Raw genomic sequence first — 19,862 nt, forward strand, 5'->3', positions numbered from 1 at the left:
ATTCATTCTAATTGTATACCTGGTATGGAAAAAGTCAAATGAAATTTGCAGCTCTTTCCTTTATTCAAATCCTATTTATCCACTGAATTCCACCCACATAAAGCATATAAAGAAACAAAGCTGTTAAATGAATTATAATAAAATCTTTTCAATAGATTAATGTTCTGGCAGCAAACTGAATAAATAAGTTATATGAATGAATCATTCCTTGTCCTAGTTTCTTTTAATATGTTCTGTAATGTAAACAAAAGACTGTATATCTGCTATAGGAAAACAAGCTGCTGCATATATTAAATAAGCAATGCCTTTATTAAAAGAAAACCATCAAAACCCACTTATGCAGATGCTACTCGAGTTTTACAGTAGAAAGCACTTTGTTCCATGCATGTCTGTGCAATGTGTTCCCATTCTTTTAAATGTTCAGCAAATTAGGAATAAGTCAAGCAATATAATGAGGAGGATAGAGCTTAGCGTTTCTGCAGATGGTTTCAAAATTATATGCTGCTCTGGAAAAGACAGAGTGGCCTGCTAGCAAAAGCATAGGAATCTGAGAGCTGTTGATTCCTGCTTACTATCTTTGGCTTTGACAGAAATCATTTCTATTGATTCAGGAAGTCATTTAGCACTAGACTATGCTACCTTCCTTTGTACTAAGTGTTACCCTACTCTTGATAGATAACTCTGTTTACTTTGCTTTAATATAGTACTGCTGTCTTTGAGTAGTAGGGTAGGCTGGTAAGATCTGGCATGCACTATTTAGTGATGGAAAATAGAGTTAGCTAGTTAACAAATAGCATGAATATGGATCCACAAAAGCTGAAATAGCACATTTGAATTACAGTGCCGGAAAGGCCTGTGCAGTTTTTCCTTCCCAGGTGATGACGAAGTCAGTGGGAGTTAATCCAAAATGTAGTCTTGAAGGGAGTAATACTTACTCAGAAATCTTCATCCTGAACAACAGATTATTTTCCTGTTTTGGAGAAGTGTTATAGGAGTTTGTGTTTCATAAGGGTTCTAAAGTTTAAAATTATTCCTTGCATGGTTAGTCTTTTGACTGTTTCCGTGATGGCTATCTTTGGACACAGCTACTGCTTTGTATTAAAATTTAAGAGAGGATCGGGCTTGATCTTATTTCCAACTACAGAATTCCCTAAGTAGTCTGAGTGACAATGCTAAACTAAGTCACTAAATCATTCCTACAAGGTCAGTTTCTAATACTGATCAAAAAGAGCTACTTAGCCTGAAGTATGAGATCAGACATTGTGGTAGGGTAGGAAAGGAAAAGAATATAACCAAAAAGAGAAGACACTGAAGGCTCAGCTAACTGCCCACATATGGGCTCACAGTGCTTCCCAAGACCATTGGTCAGAGACATTGAACAAGCTGGAAAATATTACACAGGACCAATGGGAAACTATGTAAAACAGTGCTGGACACTTGCTCTTTAGGCAACTGAATCCAGTTCTGCAAGTAAATATTACACAGAAAGAAGAAAGATGCAGAAATATGGAAAAGACACTATTCCTTCCCTCATTGAGTACTTTCTTTCCTGCACTCTGCACTGTCTCCCGTTTCATCACACAATCAGAATGTGAGTGAAAGGTCTTGAATGGCCTCAGGAACAATATGTTTATGTACAGTTTCCAATGGATAATTGTTCATCTGCTCTTCACTCTGTCAGGATATTGTCATTTCACAGAATTCCTATAGCACTAGAAACAACCAATTTTGCAGTGATATCACAGACTGCTGTTATAGATTTGTAACCAGAGATAAACTGAATCCTTGGCTCCCCAAAATCATGCCTAGAAGTCTATAAAATGGTGTCAGTGTTATTATTTGCACTATCTCTATAGAGCACAGTATGGAAAAAGTTTATAGAACAACTCCAAGTCAGTTTCCAGCTTAAAAACAAACAACAAAAAAAAAAATCAAATGCCAACTTTGTGCTTTAAACAGTAACAATGAGGATCTTTGGCAGTATCTGTGTGTCATTGAAAGTGTACAATACTTTTCATTCATGAATATTTGTAGAAGGTGTGTATGAGAAGGTAGTAATCCCTCTCTGTAATTTGTAATGATTATTGATCAGCGTGTGTTAATTTTGCAGACATCAATGAATGTGAAAATGAAATTAATCCACCATGCTCTCCTTCTGCTAAATGCATTAACACTAAAGGCAGCTACAAATGTATCCATACCGATCCTTACAACCCGGCAGAAGATGGAAGAACATGCATTGGTAATGCTTGTGAACCTACGGTCCATTAAAATTTTCTCTGTTCTGTTTTACAATGCTGTAAAAATCATAAAATTGAGATTTATTGAAAAGCTGTTAACATACATAAAAAACTTGTATGCAGTCATGGGCATAAAGATACAGTCAGATTCTGTAAAGTAAATGAAGGTATTGAATAAATAATACAGATGCAGAAGAAAGCTTTTCATTTTCCATTCCTACTGTATATAAGGCACTAAGTATTTCCTGAGAGTGCATATGAAAGGGGAATCAAATCTGTCCCCATTTCTCCTAGTCAGTATCTAAACTCAGCATCTTCATCTTAACTAAGTTCCACCTATTCCATTCCAAAGCTGTTAACCCTTTCAGAGCTAGCATATATTACACGTTTTCTGGTTTTTCAGCTTTTCTGCATGTGTGGAAGCTATATTGTGTCTTAAGGTTTAGGTGGGGAAAGAGTGCCTACATCTGTCAAAAGCTCTAGGAAAACCTGCGATCCAAACTCAAGTGGATAGATATCTACTTTACCAAAGGGCCCAAGGGAAGCACAGAAAGTTTAGAGTGCTCATATCTTGCATATTGAGTGCTGTATGCTGTGCAAACATAAGTAGGCTGAATCTCACTCATGGTACATTTCTTGTTTCCTGTTTCAGCAAACACCTTGGTTATGACATGTGGGATTACACTGTCCCTTATTATTAATTGCACAAACAAAACACAAGATGACAATTCCCCAGAAAAAAAAAAATTACCTTCTTGCAAACAAACAGATGTCTTCAACGATGTGATGTACATCCAGTCAGTTTTACAGCTGGGGTGCAGGATCACATGATCATATCCCTAAAGCGAGACCTTATTCCCTCAAATGAAGTCTTAAATGAGGCCATGTGAGATCACCAAAGGTCCAGGGGTGAAGGACAGTGGGAGACTGCACTAACACAGCAGCACTTGGCATCCCTCTTGGCAGGCACACCAGCAGAAGTACCTTCCCAACAGTGAATGTTGGCAGAAGGACCTAGATTTCTCTTGCTGTAGCAAATGCAAATGCAAATCCTCAGGGGCAACTCTTTCTGGGATAAAACTACAAAGGAATGGTGCTAGTCATTCAGAGTTTCATCTTATATCAGAAAAACAGAAAAAAAATGCTTTCTTTGTAGGTGTTTCTTATCTTTATTTGCAGTTCATTCCTTTACCCATTCAACCATGGATACATTTATTTACCACTCTAAATCCAGAGACAAAAACCTGCCTTCAGATTAGTGTAAAGAGATTAGCTCACTGGTGTTGAGTGCAGCAAGGACAGGTTACATGGGGACACTGCACTGGCGTGAATGTAAGGCAGGTCCAAATATAGGGTACATTTTCTATTTCAAGGGAGGAAATAGAAAGTGCTTACAGTCAGTGCTACTGTCCGAAGTGACCATTATGCCTGACCAAGTCAAGTGTGCTATTCAGAGCTTCACTGGCTTTCTGGGAACTCAAGAAAATGGGTGCAGGTACAGCCACCCAGGCCACTGCTGAATGTCTGGCATGTAAGGTTAGCGCCTTCCTTTAGACCTCAGTGGCTAGAGGAGTTTGCCATGTCAATGGACCCATTCTTGCATGCTATGCTGAGGTTTGGTTTGTTGGATCTCTAGAATCAGTCATAACAGTTTCTGCTGCGTGACACACATTGCTTCCTCCTGCAGATTAAAGCTATGTAAGAAAATGTCCATTCACAAATGGCTGGCAAAATTTGACAGGTGATTACCTGCGTCTCCAGGTAACTGCATTCATTTATAGAAGTACTGAGAGTTGCTTTACAGTATCTCTGCCATAACTGCATTTTAAACTGATTGGTCAATTTGAAATTGTGGTATTAATCAGCCAACAACTCTTTAAGCCACTTCACAGTGTGCAGCCGTTACATATTAGTTATAATTTATACTGACAGACTTTTAAAAGACATCATCCCCCTTCTTAAATTCAAGGATGCAATTGCAGCTATTCTTTACCTCATTACCTCTTTACCTAGGGAGCCCCTAGCTAAGTATCACGAATAAAAGGCAATGTTTGAAGATTAAACCTTCTAAGACAGTGATGTCTGAGGCATATACACCAAAGAATTAATGCTAAGTCCAAATTTCAGTGTTATCATTATGCGAACTGTAACCCAGATAAATAACAAAAGCTCTCAATAAGGTCTCCTTGGAGCCTTCTCTTCTCCAGGCTGAACAACCCCAACTCTCTCAGCCTTTCCTCATAGGAGAGGTGCTCCAGCCCCCTGATCATTTTTGTGGCCCTTCTCTGGATTCACTCCAACAGGACTATGTCTTTCTTGTACAAAGGATTCCAGAGCTGCACACAGTACTCCAGGCAGGGTCTCACCAGAGCAGAGAGGAGGGGAGAGAATCACCTCCCTCAGCTTGCTGGTCACGCTTCTTTTCATGCAGCCCAGGATGCCCCTTCTGGGCTGTGAGCACCCATTGCTGTCTTGTGGACCATCCACTTGAGAGGTGTGGGAAAAGAGGTTGCCAGTGAGTGCCAGAGGTTGCCATATGTTTCCCTGAGGATCAGCCAGGAAGAATGAGAAGTCTGTGTGCAGTTACAAGGCTATGACCTCACTGGAATCACAGAAACGTGGCGGGATAGCTCACATGGCTAGACTGCTGCAGTGGATGGATACCGGCTCTTTAGGAAGGACAGGCTAGGAAAGTGACAGAGCGGGCATGTTGCACTTTTTGTGAGAAAGCAGTAGGAATGCATGGTGTTTTTCCTTGGGATGGGTCAGTGGAGAATTTATGGGTCAAGATTAATGTGCAGAGCAATGTGGTTGCTGTTGTAGTGGGTGTGTGCCGTGGACTTCTGATCAGGAAGCAGAAGCAGATAAGGCCTTCTTCAAACAACTGGAAGAAGCCTGGAGTTCACAGACCCTGGTCCTCATGGGGAACTTTAATCACACTTTAATATGAAAGGATAACATAGCAAGGCACAAGCAATCTAGATTTCTGGAGAGCATTGACAGCTTCCTGACACAGAAGGCAACAATGAAAGGTGCCCTGCGGGACCTGGTACTTACAAATGAAATCACACAATCACATAATCACAGAATAGGTGAGGTTGAAAGTGACCTCTGGAGGTAATCTTGCACAACCCCACTGCTGAAGCAGGGTCACCTAAAACCAGCTGTCCAGGACCACGTCCAGATGGCTTTTTATTAACTCCAAGGATGGAGACTCCACAACTTCTTTGAGCAAACTCTACCAGTGTTCAGTCACCCTCCTAGTAACACCGTTTCCTGAAGTTCAGATGAGACCTCCTGTATATCAGTTTGTGCCCATTGCTTCTTGTCCTGTTACTGGGCACCACTGGCAAATGCCTGGCTCCATTCTCTTTACACCCACCTTCAGATATTTATATGCATTAATAAGTTGCCCCCTGAACCTTCTCTTCTCAAGGCTAAACAGTACAAGCTGTCTCAGCCTTTCCTCATAGGAGAGATGCTTTAGACTCTTATCATCTTCATGGCCCTTCACTGAACTCTCTTCAGTATGACCATGTCTATCTTGCACTGAGGAGCCCAGAAGAGGACACAGGACTCCAGATGATGCCTCACCAGTGCTGAGGGGAGGGGAAGGATCACCTCTCTCCCCTTGCTGGCAATACTATGCTTAATGCAGCCTAGGATGCTTTTGGCCCAGCAAACTGAGCATTAAGGCTTCCGACACGCCTACTATTGTCTGGGAAGCAGTAATGCCTGACAGCCCAGTACATCCATACCTAGGTCATGCACAGTGTACTGGAGCATTAAGGCATCCCCTTAACATATCTGTCTGTCTCTTCCCCTATTGTTTGAAGAACAATAACAACAGGCCTAGTACATCCGTACCTGGGTTGTGGTCAAAAGGGGAAGATACCAGAACTCCAACATCTAGCAAGTTCTGGGCCTGTGCAACTGATGGAAAGTACCAGAACATATCATCCAAGTTGGGCTGAAATGGAAAAGTACCTAACGAAAGCCAATTATCTCGGACCCTATAAACAGCGACCCCAAGTGAGACTGTTTGAGTTCTCCTGAATCGGAGTGGGCTGTGATCAGTACCTCACCTGAGATGGGTCACCTCTCAGGTACCACTGATAACTGGTCAGGGGCAAGAAATCACCCTTCTCAAGACTCAGTCATCACCCATTGAGGAATGCAGATGCATTGGGAGTATTTACTCCAAAACTCGAAAAGGGAAATTCTAACTATAGGCTAGCCTCTTATTTCCACCTCTCTACCTGTATATGTGTTTATCTGTCTGTCTCTGTGTGTTTGTGTTACATATGTATGCTTTAATTTAGAATACCTTGTAGTAAGTTAGTGTGAATCTTGCCATTCTCAAATCTGTAACTAAGTCACTGTTTTAGTCACAACATATTCTACTAAATTACCTTGTTAAACCTTAAATCGGTTAATGATTAAGAGCTGCCAAAATTCAACTTCTTGATCTACTTCACACCATTAATAAACTTCAAATTATTGCTAAATCACAACTGTGTGAAAACATTTCATCTGTGACAGGACTAAAGAGTTTGCACAGTGGCACAAAGTCCAGTTGGAGGCAAGTCTCTAGTGGTGTATCCAGACGTTGATACTGAAGGTTATTCTATTTAAATTCTTCATTAATGACATGGACAATGGGACAAAGTGGATCCTCAGTAGTTCACAGATGATGCAAAAATGGGAGGAGTATCTGATACATGAGATGGCTGCGCTGCCATTCTTAGGCATAAGGACAGTTTGAAGAATTGGGCTGACAGGAACCTCATAAAGTTTGACAATGGGAAGTGCAAAGTCCTACACTTGGGGAGAAACAACCCTAGGCACCCGTATGTGCTGGGGGATGACTAGCAGGGAGGCAACTTGGCAGAAAAGGACCTGTGGGTCCTGGTGGACACCAAGAACATGAAACAGCAATATACCCTTGTGGCTAACAAGGCCAAAAGCATCCTAGGCTGCATTAGGAAGAGCATTGCCGGCAGGTGGAGAAAGGTGATCCTTCCCCTCTACTCAGTACTGGTGAGGCATTATGTGTCCGGTATGTGGTGAGTCCTGTGTCCGGTTCTGGGTTCTCCAGCATAAGAAAGTTATGGAATTACTAATTTGAGTCCCGTGAAGGATGATGAAAACACTGAAGGGACTAGAGTGTCTTTCATTTGAGGAGACCTTCCAAGAGCTTCGACTGTTCAGCCTGGAGAAGAGAAGGCTGAGGGCGTCTTGTCAACGTATATAAATGCCTGCTGAAAGGGAATTGAGATGAGACAGATAGACTCTTCTCAGTAGTGCTCACTGACAGGAAAAGAGCCAGTGGGCGCAAACTAAAAAACATGAAAAACAAAACCTACTTTTTTACTGTGAAGGTGGTCAAACATTGGAACTGTTTTCCCAGGGAGGTTGTGGAGTCTTCATTCTTGGAGATATTCAAAACCTGGATATGCTACTGGGCAACCTTCTGTAGCTGATCCTGCTTAAACAAAGGTCCCATCCAACTTCAATGATTCTTTGATCGTGTAATTAAGCATAGAGGAAAGGAATAGATTTCTATCAGTGTTTTATATGATTTCTCTGTAAACTGTGGTTCTTAACATGCCCATATGCTTATATCACTGTCATTTGTCATACTGTTTCCATTGAGAAAGAAGTAGTTAATTAAATATTTGTATTAACAAGTGAAAGGAGAATGCTACTAATAGTCAACTGTATTATAGTTAAAATTCCATATTAAAAAAGTTATGATAAATTTATGAAAAAAAATCTTTTCTGTATTTCTACTTCAGCTGATATAATTTTTATCAAGGTCGTTGGGTGGCTTGGTTTGTTGGTCTCTTGTTTTTGCATTTTTAAGGACATCATTCATAAGGCCCAGCTAATTTCACTATATATTTAGAATGAGGTTTTGGGCCTTGGTAAAAAACACAGTGCGAAATTTTTCTAAACCAACATGTTGATTATAATAAATGAGCAGCTGAAATTTAGCAATAATAAGAATTTGGGGATCTGCAGTATAGATTGAATTAAAATTATGAGAGCACTTCATATTGTTATGAGCATTTCAATCTTCAAAACTAAAGTGCTCTTAAAATTTTGAAAAGCTCTAGTAATGTTAACTATTCTTTACTGAAAAGCTATATAACCTTCAATCCTGCTTTTATTGATGGAATTCATCAATACCCTCCAGGTTTTTCTAAGGTTGGATAATGCTTTTGATTCAGATGGAAACTTGTATAGGGTAACTTTATTGAAGTGAATTTGTTGAGTAACCTCAAATCAAAATTCCTCAGCTCTTACCACTTTGGCCTATGGCTTTTGTAAATGTTAGAAGGAAAAAAAAAAAAATGAACAGGAAAGTCCCAACTTTCCATCTATGCCACAAGAAAAAGACTGTCATGTTGACCCACAGTGAGGATATTTAAAATGTGTGAGTTTTGCCTCCCAGATGAAGTAGGCTAAAACTAATCATTTATGAAGGCTTAGCCAATGGGCAGAAAGTTTTTAGGTTGAAGTGTGTCATATGATTAAACAATTTCATGTTCCTACCCTCAGGACAATGGAAATAAGCTTGCTTTTATAAATCCTATATTCTTTGATGTGATTTCAAATTAAAAAGAAATCTAGATGCATTTAGCCATTTTTTTTTTAAATATCACAAATATAAAATACATTAAAAACTTGAAAAATATGTATTAAAAGTGCTTTCAACCAGTAAACTAGTGTGTGTTTACATGACTGATGGATGAGTATTATCTAAAGAGCTCATGGGAAACTTCTGTTTAATTCAGTGAGTAATACAGTTTGGACTTTACTTTTTAAATTATATGATAAAACCATGAAAAAAACTATCCAGTGTGTTAAATTTCTGAAACTTTAATGGGACCTTTGAGTGCCACTACAGTAAGAACATATTATGCATTACAGGGATAAGAGCCTATTGTGTGATTGCCCTCACTCTTCCTCCTGTCCATGTTGTGGGCAAAAAGAAGAACAATATTGGGCTCTTACCTGGTAAATGGAGCAAAGATTTAATTCTATCATTAAAGGTGTCTCAATGTATTCCAAAGAAATTAAAATTAACAAGTGAATAGGTTTTAAATTAAAGAACAGTATACGTAAATGTGAAGAAGTCTCATCTTCGTTTCTGCAGTCTTGGTGAGCAGGTTAATATTGCCTCCAGCACTGCATACTGCAGCAAATTTAATTTCAAACTGGGAAGAAACTAATTCATTTTACCATGCTGCTTCCTACAGTGCTAACAATTACCTGTCTGTTTCAACATAAACACTCATATATATCCAGTCCCTCTCTTACTGTTTAAGGTTATGCAGTCGAACTCACTAGGAAGTGAAGTAACTTCACTTGTAAATTCTCTATTTTTTCTGAAGCCCGTTAGTCTCAATATTGTGGAAACCTCACTTTGGAAAAACTTGAGTTTCCTCCCACTAGGTTTAATATAGCTGTTGTTAATAATTGGTCCACTGGTGATACTGTATTTGCTGTTGTTACTACCTCTTGAGCCTCCATGACAACATTTAGCTTTGAGAATATACTGTATCTATTTGTTTTTTCTCTTCAAGGAAGGGAAACAGTTTCTTTTGATATGTATTTTTCAATCAGATTCTGTCTACTTGTTGCTGTTTTTGCAGTTTTACTTGAGCAATGCTGACAGAATACAAATTTGGGATTTAACAGATCAGACCTTAGGTATCGCTCTCAGACCATGCTTTCCCAGTCACTTTCTGACCCATTGCAATCTGAAAAGAACGAAGGTCTTGAAGTCTGTAGATAAGCTCATGTCACTTGACACTACAGGGACAGACAGATTCTTTTGGAGATCCTTGGCAGAATGATGACAGCACTAAGATGTAGTTACAATGAAAGCTTTATTTTTTTAACAGAATGTCATGGTTAGCACAGCACAGAATCTTATGACCAGGGTACCACAGGATTGTTATAAGCAGAATCAGTGTAGCACAATTTTATAAGTAGCATAGCACAGAATTTTATAGCACAGCTTAGTTTATGGTTCCTTATCACCTAGACTCTTTGCAGGCAGACCGGCTCACATCTTAATACTCGGCTTGCCATATCAATGCAACAATCATAATCTAGACTCAAAAACAGGTAAAAGAACATGAGTTGTCACTCAGTCCTTGGACAAAACAGCAATGGTGGAGACGTCCCTGACCTCTGAGGGTTCACAGGTTTTGCTGTCCAGCAGCAGTTCCAGTCCAAGTCCCACTTAGGAGTTGTAACTGCTAAATTTTGTAGACAGTGCTTTGTGTGCTCTTGTGTTTCTGTGTTCTGTGACAGGGTCATCACAATCTGGTTGGCCAGGTGCCTGGGACCTTCAGGGCTGGTAAAGAAGGAAGAAGTCAGCCCGACACCCAAGAACCTTGAGGTCAATAGGAAAGGGGAGAAGAAATCTGCCTGGTGCACAGGACCTTCAGGGCCTGATGAGGAAGGGAAAGGAGACTGGTATATAATCAGCTCAGTCACAGAGAATAGTCATTTGCCTTATAAAATGGTGTTACTTATATTAACCATATTACCAGGGGTCAGGAGCAGTGGGCACCATAGAATCATAGAACCATTAAGTTGGAAGAGACCTCTAAGATTATCAAATCCAACCATTAACCTAACCCACCATGACCACTAAACTATGTCCCGAAGTGCTACATCTACACATTTTTTGAACACCTCCAGAGATAGTGAATCCACCACTTCCCTGGACAGCCTGTTCCAATTTTTGACCACTCTTTCACTAAAGAAATTTTTCCTAATGTCCAATCTAAACCTCCCCTGCCACAACTTGAGGCCATTTCCTCTTGTCCTTTTGCTAGTTACTTAGATGAAGAGACTGACCCCCACCTCAATACAACCTCCTCTCAGGTAGCTGTAGAGAGCTATAAGGTCTCCCCTCAGCCTCCTCTTCTTCAGACTAAACAGTCCCAGTTCCCTCAGCTGCTCCTTATAAGGCCTGTTCTCCAGACCCTTCACCAGCTTCGTTGCCCTTCTCTGGACATGCTCCAGCACCTCAATGTCTTTCTTGATGTGAGGGGCCCAAAACTGCACAGAGCATTCAAGGTGCGGCCTCACCAGTGCTGAGTACAGGGGCACGATCACCTCCCTACTCCTGCTGGCCACACTATTGCTGATACAGGCCAAGGCGCTGTTGGCCTTCTTGGCCACCTGGACACACCACTGGCTCATGTTCAGCCAGCTGTCGACCAGCACCCCCAGGCCCTTTTCTGCCGGGCAGCTTTCCAGCCACTTATATCCAAGCCTGTAGCGCTGCATGGGGTTGTTGTGACCCAAGTACAGGACCCAGCACTTGGCCTTGTTGAACCTCATACAATTGACCGGTCACAGATCAGGAGGAATAACCATGGCTGTATCATTTGTGACACTGAATCATCTCTCGTGAAGTAGCGGTTATCTGTACAACTCTGGAAACACTATATAACTACCCTTTCTAAGATCTTTTGAATGTATTATACATTTTCCCATTGGGATCTTGGAAATTATGAGCTCTGATTTTCAATGCCAATCTCCATAGTTAGGGAAAATAAAAGTATGCCAGAATTTAATGTAATGAAAATGTTAGTATTTAATACTGAGTGTACAGCTTAGCCTACATGAATTTCTTTTTTTCCAGTATGTAGCTCTCTTCAAATACTGTTAGAAAGACCTATCTTTTAAAGTTCGTATTATGCTAGCACAAAATAATTTAGTCTCAAGATTCATCATGGTCATTCAATCCAAAACATCATCATTTGCCTCCTACTTTTAATTTGCTTTCATTTTTGTTCTGAATTTTATGACAGAGACAGATTGTAACCTTTGGATAAATACTCTTACCTTTTTGCACGCTTTTAGTGCCATGTACAAGGAACATAAATCCTGAAAATGATACTTCTTTAAACTTTGCTGGAATTATAATAAGGCACAAACTTTCTTTGCTGTGCTGCAATATGCAGAATGCTCTAAGTAGTGACTCATCATAGCAGGAGCTTTAGTCTGCAGTCACTCGGTACTCTCAGCACTGCACCCTGCAGGGTGGAGAAAAACAGCTGGTTTGAGGTAACAAAAAACATGACTTTTGACACTTTTGTCAAAACTATAAGAAAAATACTGCCTTTATTTGAGAAAATTTTGCTGCAGGACCCCTAGATTCTGTGTTATTCAGGTATTTAAAAAATAATCTTTTGACATTCTGAATTTTTTATTTTCCAGTGGATGGATTCATGTTCTTGTAAATATTTAACTGAGAAGCTAAGACAAATACTGAGCTGTATTCAGGGGAAGATAAAGAAAGTAGATTGAAACAAAAGAGTGCAGCATTTCAAATTAACAGTGTACTAAACTCAAACCACAATTTTATTCCACTGACAACTGAGATGTGTAAAAGCCAAAGTGCTTGAATTAAAGGAGAATAGGACATTTTTTTTACAAAGTTCAGCAGCTATTATATTCTTTCCGGACATGTCTCCTTCTATTAGATTGTTTCAATGCAAAATATTAAAATCGTGTTATGATTTCTATGAGTGTTCATGGCAATTTTGGTATTTCAGCATACATAAGAAAAGTTTTGTACATTTATACTAAGTTAAGAGTATTGACAATGACAAAGCTAATTTACCAATATAATTATTTTTTTAAATCTTCTGTAGGACTTTTGGTGGATAGCTAATGAGGAATTAACATTCTCACTATTATTCTTCCCCTCCTGGCTCACAAGCTGCAAATGAACTTAATGTACCTCTCTTCTGAAGTCTGTCACTCACATGATTACATCCTTTGAATACTGAAATTCAAGATGAGCTGACGATCAGACTTTCCAGGTTGGAAGGTCACCTTTATTTTATGTGGTGTCCTACACAACACTGGAAGCATACACATCTGCTGAGCTGATGGATGTCTACCCGTGCCCAAGACAGCAAACCAGTTTTGCTAGGTTACAGATGGCAGCTGAAGATGCATTGCATACCCATCACTGCAGGGGCACAAATACCACGCTCCAGGAAAGCTTTGTCACTTTATCACTATGTGCCTGTTTGTACTTGATCATACTTCTGTTTGCATCAGTAAAATGTAGTTGTGCAAGGACAGACTCTGCCTTCCGACCAATATGATTTCGAGCAAAAGCCGTTTATTGAACGTTCAGCTGCGTCTTATATACTGTTTTATTTCCGTACACGTGATCACGCATTCTGCCAAAAGGACATGTACGCCTTGTCTTGTAGTCGACACTTTCTCAGGACTTGCTTATCTTGCAGCTGCAGCTCTTCTTGCTCCTGTCTGTTCTCTCATGGGTAGACTGAAATCATCTCAAGGTCAAAGTCGTCCTGTTCAGGGGCCTCAGTCCAGCTGAGATTCCCCCACAGTAAAACAACACATTAGAGTGAAAAAGGCAAAAGATACTCTGTCACTTGACACAGAAACATAGATTTGTTGTGATGGGCTTCTGAAATACCCGTCCACCTGGAACCTATGTAAATGTGAATACCAAGTTTCTGTGTACAGTGTAGACAGTCAGCCTCCAAGCAGACCTTTTTAACCCAGAGTTAACTCAGAGGCAAGCACTTCAAGGGAAACAAGTCCAAACCACAGGGCTGAACTCATGCTGAAAGGCCAGGGAAAAGCCAAAGGTGTACGTGCTGACCATTTCCTCAGGGTGATGTTTGCACTCTATTACATGGTGCAGAGTAAGAGCTATGATTTTAGACACTGTCTTTGAAGAGCAATGTTGTTAAACTGCCTGTGCAGTGCTTGAGAAACGGTAGGCAGCCAGTGCTCCAACAGGATTATCATGCTCTTCCTATTCTTCTTTTGTTGTTTCATGCACCTGATTTCTTATCGTGTACATGGCCTGCATGATCTTTCTCTGCCTTTTTATCGTAAAACTGTAGAGTGCTTATCCTTTATTTCCACTCATGGTTTCTTGGGGTTACCGTATTAATTGTAATTAATTTTTTCTTCGCTGCTTCGATTGCTGAATGAGATTAGGCCATATGGGAAAGGATGAACATTATCTTTTGAAGAACACAAAGAAAAGGTAATATTGGATCAGTCCCATGAAGATGGCAAGAGAGACTTCAGCCAATGCTAAAAATGAACTGCAGTTTTCCTAGTTATTTCTTCTCAGCATTTATCAGTTGTTCAGCTTGGTTGAGCAGTATACATTACAAGTGCTCAGTTTCACATCTTCAGTAATCATTGATGTGACTGAAATAAAAGCCTTGTATTTACTTTTCTTTTTGAGCTCCTAAAATGAAGAACAATGGACACTACCACTGTCTGTATAGCCAAATAACAGTAAAGGTAAGCAAGCACAGGCTGAGGTTAGTGCCTCACTAGGTGAGCTATAAATCAAAGGTACTGACCCATTTGGGTCATTAAAATCCCGTCATCCTTTGTGTGAACGGAGAGATTTAGAGCTACAGTTCAAAGTTTATGTATTCCACAATGCTTCAGGGAATTTCTGACATTTTTCACTAAGATGCCAAGTAACCAAGATGTCAGCTGGAAAGTAAAGAACACTTCTTTGACAAAAACAAAATATCAGCATTCATAATTTTTTTTTTTTCATTTACCATTTCCCATTCTGGGAGCAAATTTGCAGGGTTTTTCTGCCATTCATTATTAATTTTAGGAAAAAGACAAAGCTCTCAGCTGCTTTAGGTCATTTTCCAGCTAGAATAGCTCTAGCAATATCCTTAGCTTTTTAACTCTGCTATGTCAAACTTACATTGGGGGTTCTGATCTGCCACAAATGGTCTCTGAATACCAGGTGGATAGACTGTTGACCACGCCAAAAATTTGTGAGCTTTGAAGGCAGAGTTGTTGGTAAGATAGCCAAGGTGTTGCTGGCTACAAAGAGCCTGCTGACTATATCTTTAATAATTGCTGATGTTTACATCTATCCTATAAATGCAAATGTGAATCTTCATTTCAACTAAAACATAAGAAATATGACAGTGACGATGACAGTTATATAAGACAAGTAATTAAGTAATTATTATGTTTTAGAATTATGCTATTATAATCATCTCCGACCTATTTTTTACTGTTTCTGAATGAATTTTCCTATTATATCCTTCTGTCATATTATTGAAATAAACTCATTAAATGAAGTTCTTTCTCATGGAATGAGAACAAGTCCTCATACTGTAAAATTTTGCTGGTTTCCAACTGACAGAAATCCTGCCTTTGAGCTCTTACCGGCTTACTCTTCTGACTTACTCTAGCTGTCTACATGAGGATGAAGTTAATATTCCATAAGCTCACAGCATCACAAATGTAGACATAGAAAACACAGATATCTATATCCACCTTAATGAATTATGTCAGGACACAGTGGGGGCTGGAAGCTCCTTGAAGTTGATTGCAGGAGGTGGCAGAGGATTCCTGGGGCAGCAGGGCAGGGCCTGGTGGCCAGGGCCCATCCCACCATCCCAGCCAGGAGCAGGGCAGTTGGGGGACACTGGAGGCAGCCATGGTGACAGCCCCAGCCCTGGGCATCGGGCATCTCCCTGGGGACTGGCGATGAGACAAGGCTGGGCTGGGAAATGGGCCGTGAGTGCAGTTCATGTTCCACATCATTAACAGAGGACATGGTCTGTCATGGGAGTTGTTGCGCATCATCTGCAGCAGAGCTCAGGAGAAGGACGAGCTTAAAAGCAGATCCCAAGCAAAAGCAGTCTCAAAGTGCATGCAAATGTTAAAGCCTTATTAATAGTTTATTTTTCTGCAACAAGTGTGGGGTTTGCAGTTACTTTATGGAATCATCTCTATCTTTTCAACCTGAGGTTTCTCCCTGTTAAGATAAAGACTGTATGACATTTAACAGCTGAGATACCTCCTGTGAAAACTGTTTGCAACTGAAGTTAATTTCTGATGCATCTTAAGTAGGTAGAAATTTTTGTTTCAGAGAATTCGTTATTTAATTAGCCTGTCACTACAAAAACCTAATGGGTAAGACTGACATTTATTTAACAAAATGAATAATGATTAATTATATGTCTACAAAGTATTCCTTCTCATACAGTCTCTGGAAACACTTTGGAGATTGCTGGCCCAGTCTGAACTAACAGTATGTCTTTTTTACCGCGCTATGTTTATGAGTAATTACAGCAGTCTTTCTTTACTAGAAAAGCTAAGAATGAGATTTTTTTGGTGTGGTTTTTTTAGAAAATAAAAAATATACAACTTCTTCAGTTTTAACAGCAGGGAGGAATTAGATTTTCAGCAAACTGGAAATTTAGGAGCAGCAGTGGGCTCAATACTTTGAAAATTATTACTGAGACATGTTTACATTGTTAACAAGAATTTGTGATGAAGAAGCTGAAAATTTATTAATGGAATCACAGAATCATAGAATTCTATTATAATTCTAGGATAATTATGTGAAACATAATCCTTCGATGCCATCCAGTTCACCTATGTACACGGGACTGTTGAACATATGGAAATCTGTCTCTGTTTCCCTGCTTTTGACACCCAAACTGCTTTCCTGCCTCCAGCAATATCAGATCTACTCTTTATTCCTCATATCCATCACAGACTGAACTGTATTCTTAGATTCTTGCACACATCCCAGTTCTTGTTGGCAAGATCACTTGATATTCATGGAGGTGTTATTCTGATATCCATGAGGAAAAGAACAAAACAAATTAGACATATATATATTTTTTAAACACCTTGCTGATCTCTGCAGCAACTCCCTTTTTTAAATCATATTTAAAACTTTAGTAGTATTAACAAAGCACAACAGGAAGGGTGCTGGAACAGTAAGTTGATGCTGGCTACAGCCTGGATTTACCTTTCCTCTCCTGTCCTGAATCAAGTGTCTTTGTTTCACCTCTCTGCCCTCATTCCCCTGAGTATGTTGTCTGCAGCATTCTTTCAAATTCTGTCCAAAAGAGCAAAAAACCTTGTTTCAAAATTGATTTCTTGCAAAGCTATAGGCCATTCGTGAGTAAGTCATCCATTGAATAAATTTTGATCGCCCAGTTTGCCTTTCACACAAAACAGAATTTTATGCTACTTTTGGAATTTCCTGTGCTTTTTCCCACAGTGCAGCTCTATTTACTGTTAATCATTTTTACAGAAACACTTGGTTTGTTTTCTTCAGACAATGTTTGTAGTACATAGGAGCCAAAGGGCTAGATCAAGTGCAGCAAATGAGCAGCTAGGCTACCTCTACAGTGAATGAGCTGCATCAGAATGACATTCAGCTCCCCTCACTGAACGCACATACACACACAGACACAGAGAATTGTCTAAAATTAGATGCTTTGGAAATACTGAACATGAAGCATGTCTAGACAATCCTGAAACTTCAGTTCCCAGCTGAAGGTAAATGCATTTTTGCACCCAAGATCCGAAACCTAGATTCTGTCTCTGATGTGAGTTTTCTTGAATGAATGGCTATAACCTGCCTTTTCCTTTGGAAATAGACCCTTACTCCATAATAACTTATAGGTTGGAGAACAGAAGACTTTAAAGAGACTCATAGCTCTTCAATCCAGCACATTGAAGGAGATCGGACTAATCAGGAGACCAGGCCTGATACTCTTACAGTTGTGCCACAGTTATATGATATCCAGTGAAGCTGAGTTAGCAGTATAAGGTGACTTTGATAGTGTATATGATTTTAATTCTGTTCTGATTAATATATTAAACTAATTGCTTATGTGGCACCTATTTTAAAAGTACCTTTTTATCATTGTCCCATAAACATGCTGTGCCTGAAAGGGTTTGTTGCATAATCCTCTCTTTCAGAAAAAAAAAAAAAAAAAAAAGTGGTGATAATAAGTGGGCTTTTTATGGAATCGAATCTTTACAGATCCCTCTGTGGAGCACAGGCTACATCTCCATTAGGTGAGTTGGAGGAAGGGAACAATGTAACACCTGTACTGAGCTAATTTGAATGTTTTACCCGCTTCTATGAGCAGCGTGTTTAATAGCCAACCTTCTGCAGGAGAATTACACAGATCATGAATTAACAATGCCCTGTCATCATTCTCTAATAATATTGTGTTAAATCCCTGCCCTAAATTCACACTACATGGACATAAATACCACTGCCACCATCTTTTTTATATTTAATAATCATTCTGACACTGTAGATACAGATATGTGAACAGAATTTAAACTCTCCTTTTTTCCTTTTTCTTTTTTTTCCCCTCAAATAGCTACTGAGAAGGAGACATCTTGAAGTGTGCAAAGCATTTGACACTGTCCCGCACAACATCCTTTTCTCTAAATTGGAGAGACATGTATTTGATAGATGGACCACTGGGTGGATAAGGAATCAGTTGGATGGTCGCACTCAAAACAGTCACTGTCAACAGCTTGATGTCTTCATGGAAACTAGTGACAAGTGGCCTTCCTCAAGGGTTGGTATTTGGACTGGTACTCTTTAACACCTTTGTTGGCAACATGGACGGTGGGATTCAGTGCACCCTCAGAAAGTCGGCTGGTGACACCAAGCTCTGTGGTGCAGTCAACGTGCTGCAGGGAAGGGAGGCCATCCAGAAGGACCTTGACAGGCTGGAGAGGTGGGCCTGTGAAAATCTCATGAAGTTCAACAAGGCGAAATGCAAGGTCCTGCACCCGGGTCGGGGCAATCCCAGGCACAGATACAGGCTGGGTGATGAGTGGATTGAGAGCAGCCCTGTGGACAAGGACTTGGCAGTGTTGGTTGACAAGAAACTCAACATGACCTGGCAACATGTCCTCACAGCCCCGAAGGCCAACTGTATACTGGGCTGCATCAAAAGAAGTGTGTCCAGCAGGTCGAGGGAGGTGATTCTCTCTGTCTACTCTACTCTGGTGAGACCCTGCCTGGAGTACTGCATCCAGCTCTGGGGCCCCCGGCATAAGAAAGACAAGGGCCTGTTGGAGCAGGTCCAGAGGAGGGTCACAAAAATGATCAGAGGACTGGAGTACCTCTCCTATGAGGAAAGGCTGAAAGAGTTGGGGTTGTTCAGCCTGGCGAAGAGATGGCTCCGGGGAGACCTTCTAGGGGCCTTCCAGTACTTAAAGAGGGTCTACAGGAAAGCTGAAGAGGGACTTTTAACAAGGGCATGTAGATAGGACAAGGTGTAATGGCTTTAAACTGAAAGAGGGTAGATTTAGATTAGATGTAAGGAAGAAGTTCTTCACTGTGAGGGTGGTGAGATACTGGCACAGGATGCCCAGAGAAGCTGCGGCTGCCCCCTCCCTGGAAGTGTTCAAGACCAGGTTGGATGGGGCTTTGAGCACCCTGGTCTAGTGGGAGGTGTCCCTGCCCATGGCAGAGGGTTGGAACTGGATGATCTTTAAGGTCCCTTCCAACCCAAACCATTCTGTGACTCTAAGACTCGATGACTTAAGGACTCTATCTGAACTGCTTAAATGTCAGTAATAAGGAAAGCTATGTTTACCAGTTCTATGGGTTTGCTTTTATTTGTTTTACCATAAATCACTTTGAAAAGAATGACTGCAAAGTGTTAAAGTGTCCTTGTCTGTGCACGTGTGTGTGTGTGTTTGCCTATGTGTACCCATGCTATTTGGCAAAATAATTGTTAATTAGCTGGAGGAAGATGAAAAACAGAAAAA

The 19,862-nt window shown here is 40.3% G+C and overlaps 1 protein-coding gene across 1 annotated transcript in view; it reads left to right on the forward strand.

The window, feature by feature from the left end:
* TPO (thyroid peroxidase) overlaps positions 1-17,869 on the forward strand; it is a 65,512-nt gene extending 47,643 nt beyond the window's left edge. Inside the window, exons 13-14 of the mRNA XM_086460473.1 lie at positions 2,111-2,242; positions 17,742-17,869. Of these exons, the coding sequence (XP_086316599.1) occupies positions 2,111-2,242; positions 17,742-17,869 (260 nt within the window). The remainder of the gene's footprint in view (positions 1-2,110; positions 2,243-17,741) is intronic.
* The last annotated feature ends 1,993 nt before the right edge of the window (positions 17,870-19,862 follow it).

The sequence above is a fragment of the Leptosomus discolor genome, chromosome 2, assembly GCF_034619465.1.
Source record: "Leptosomus discolor isolate bLepDis1 chromosome 2, bLepDis1.hap2, whole genome shotgun sequence".
In the NCBI taxonomy this organism is placed as follows: Eukaryota; Metazoa; Chordata; class Aves; order Leptosomiformes; family Leptosomidae; genus Leptosomus; species Leptosomus discolor.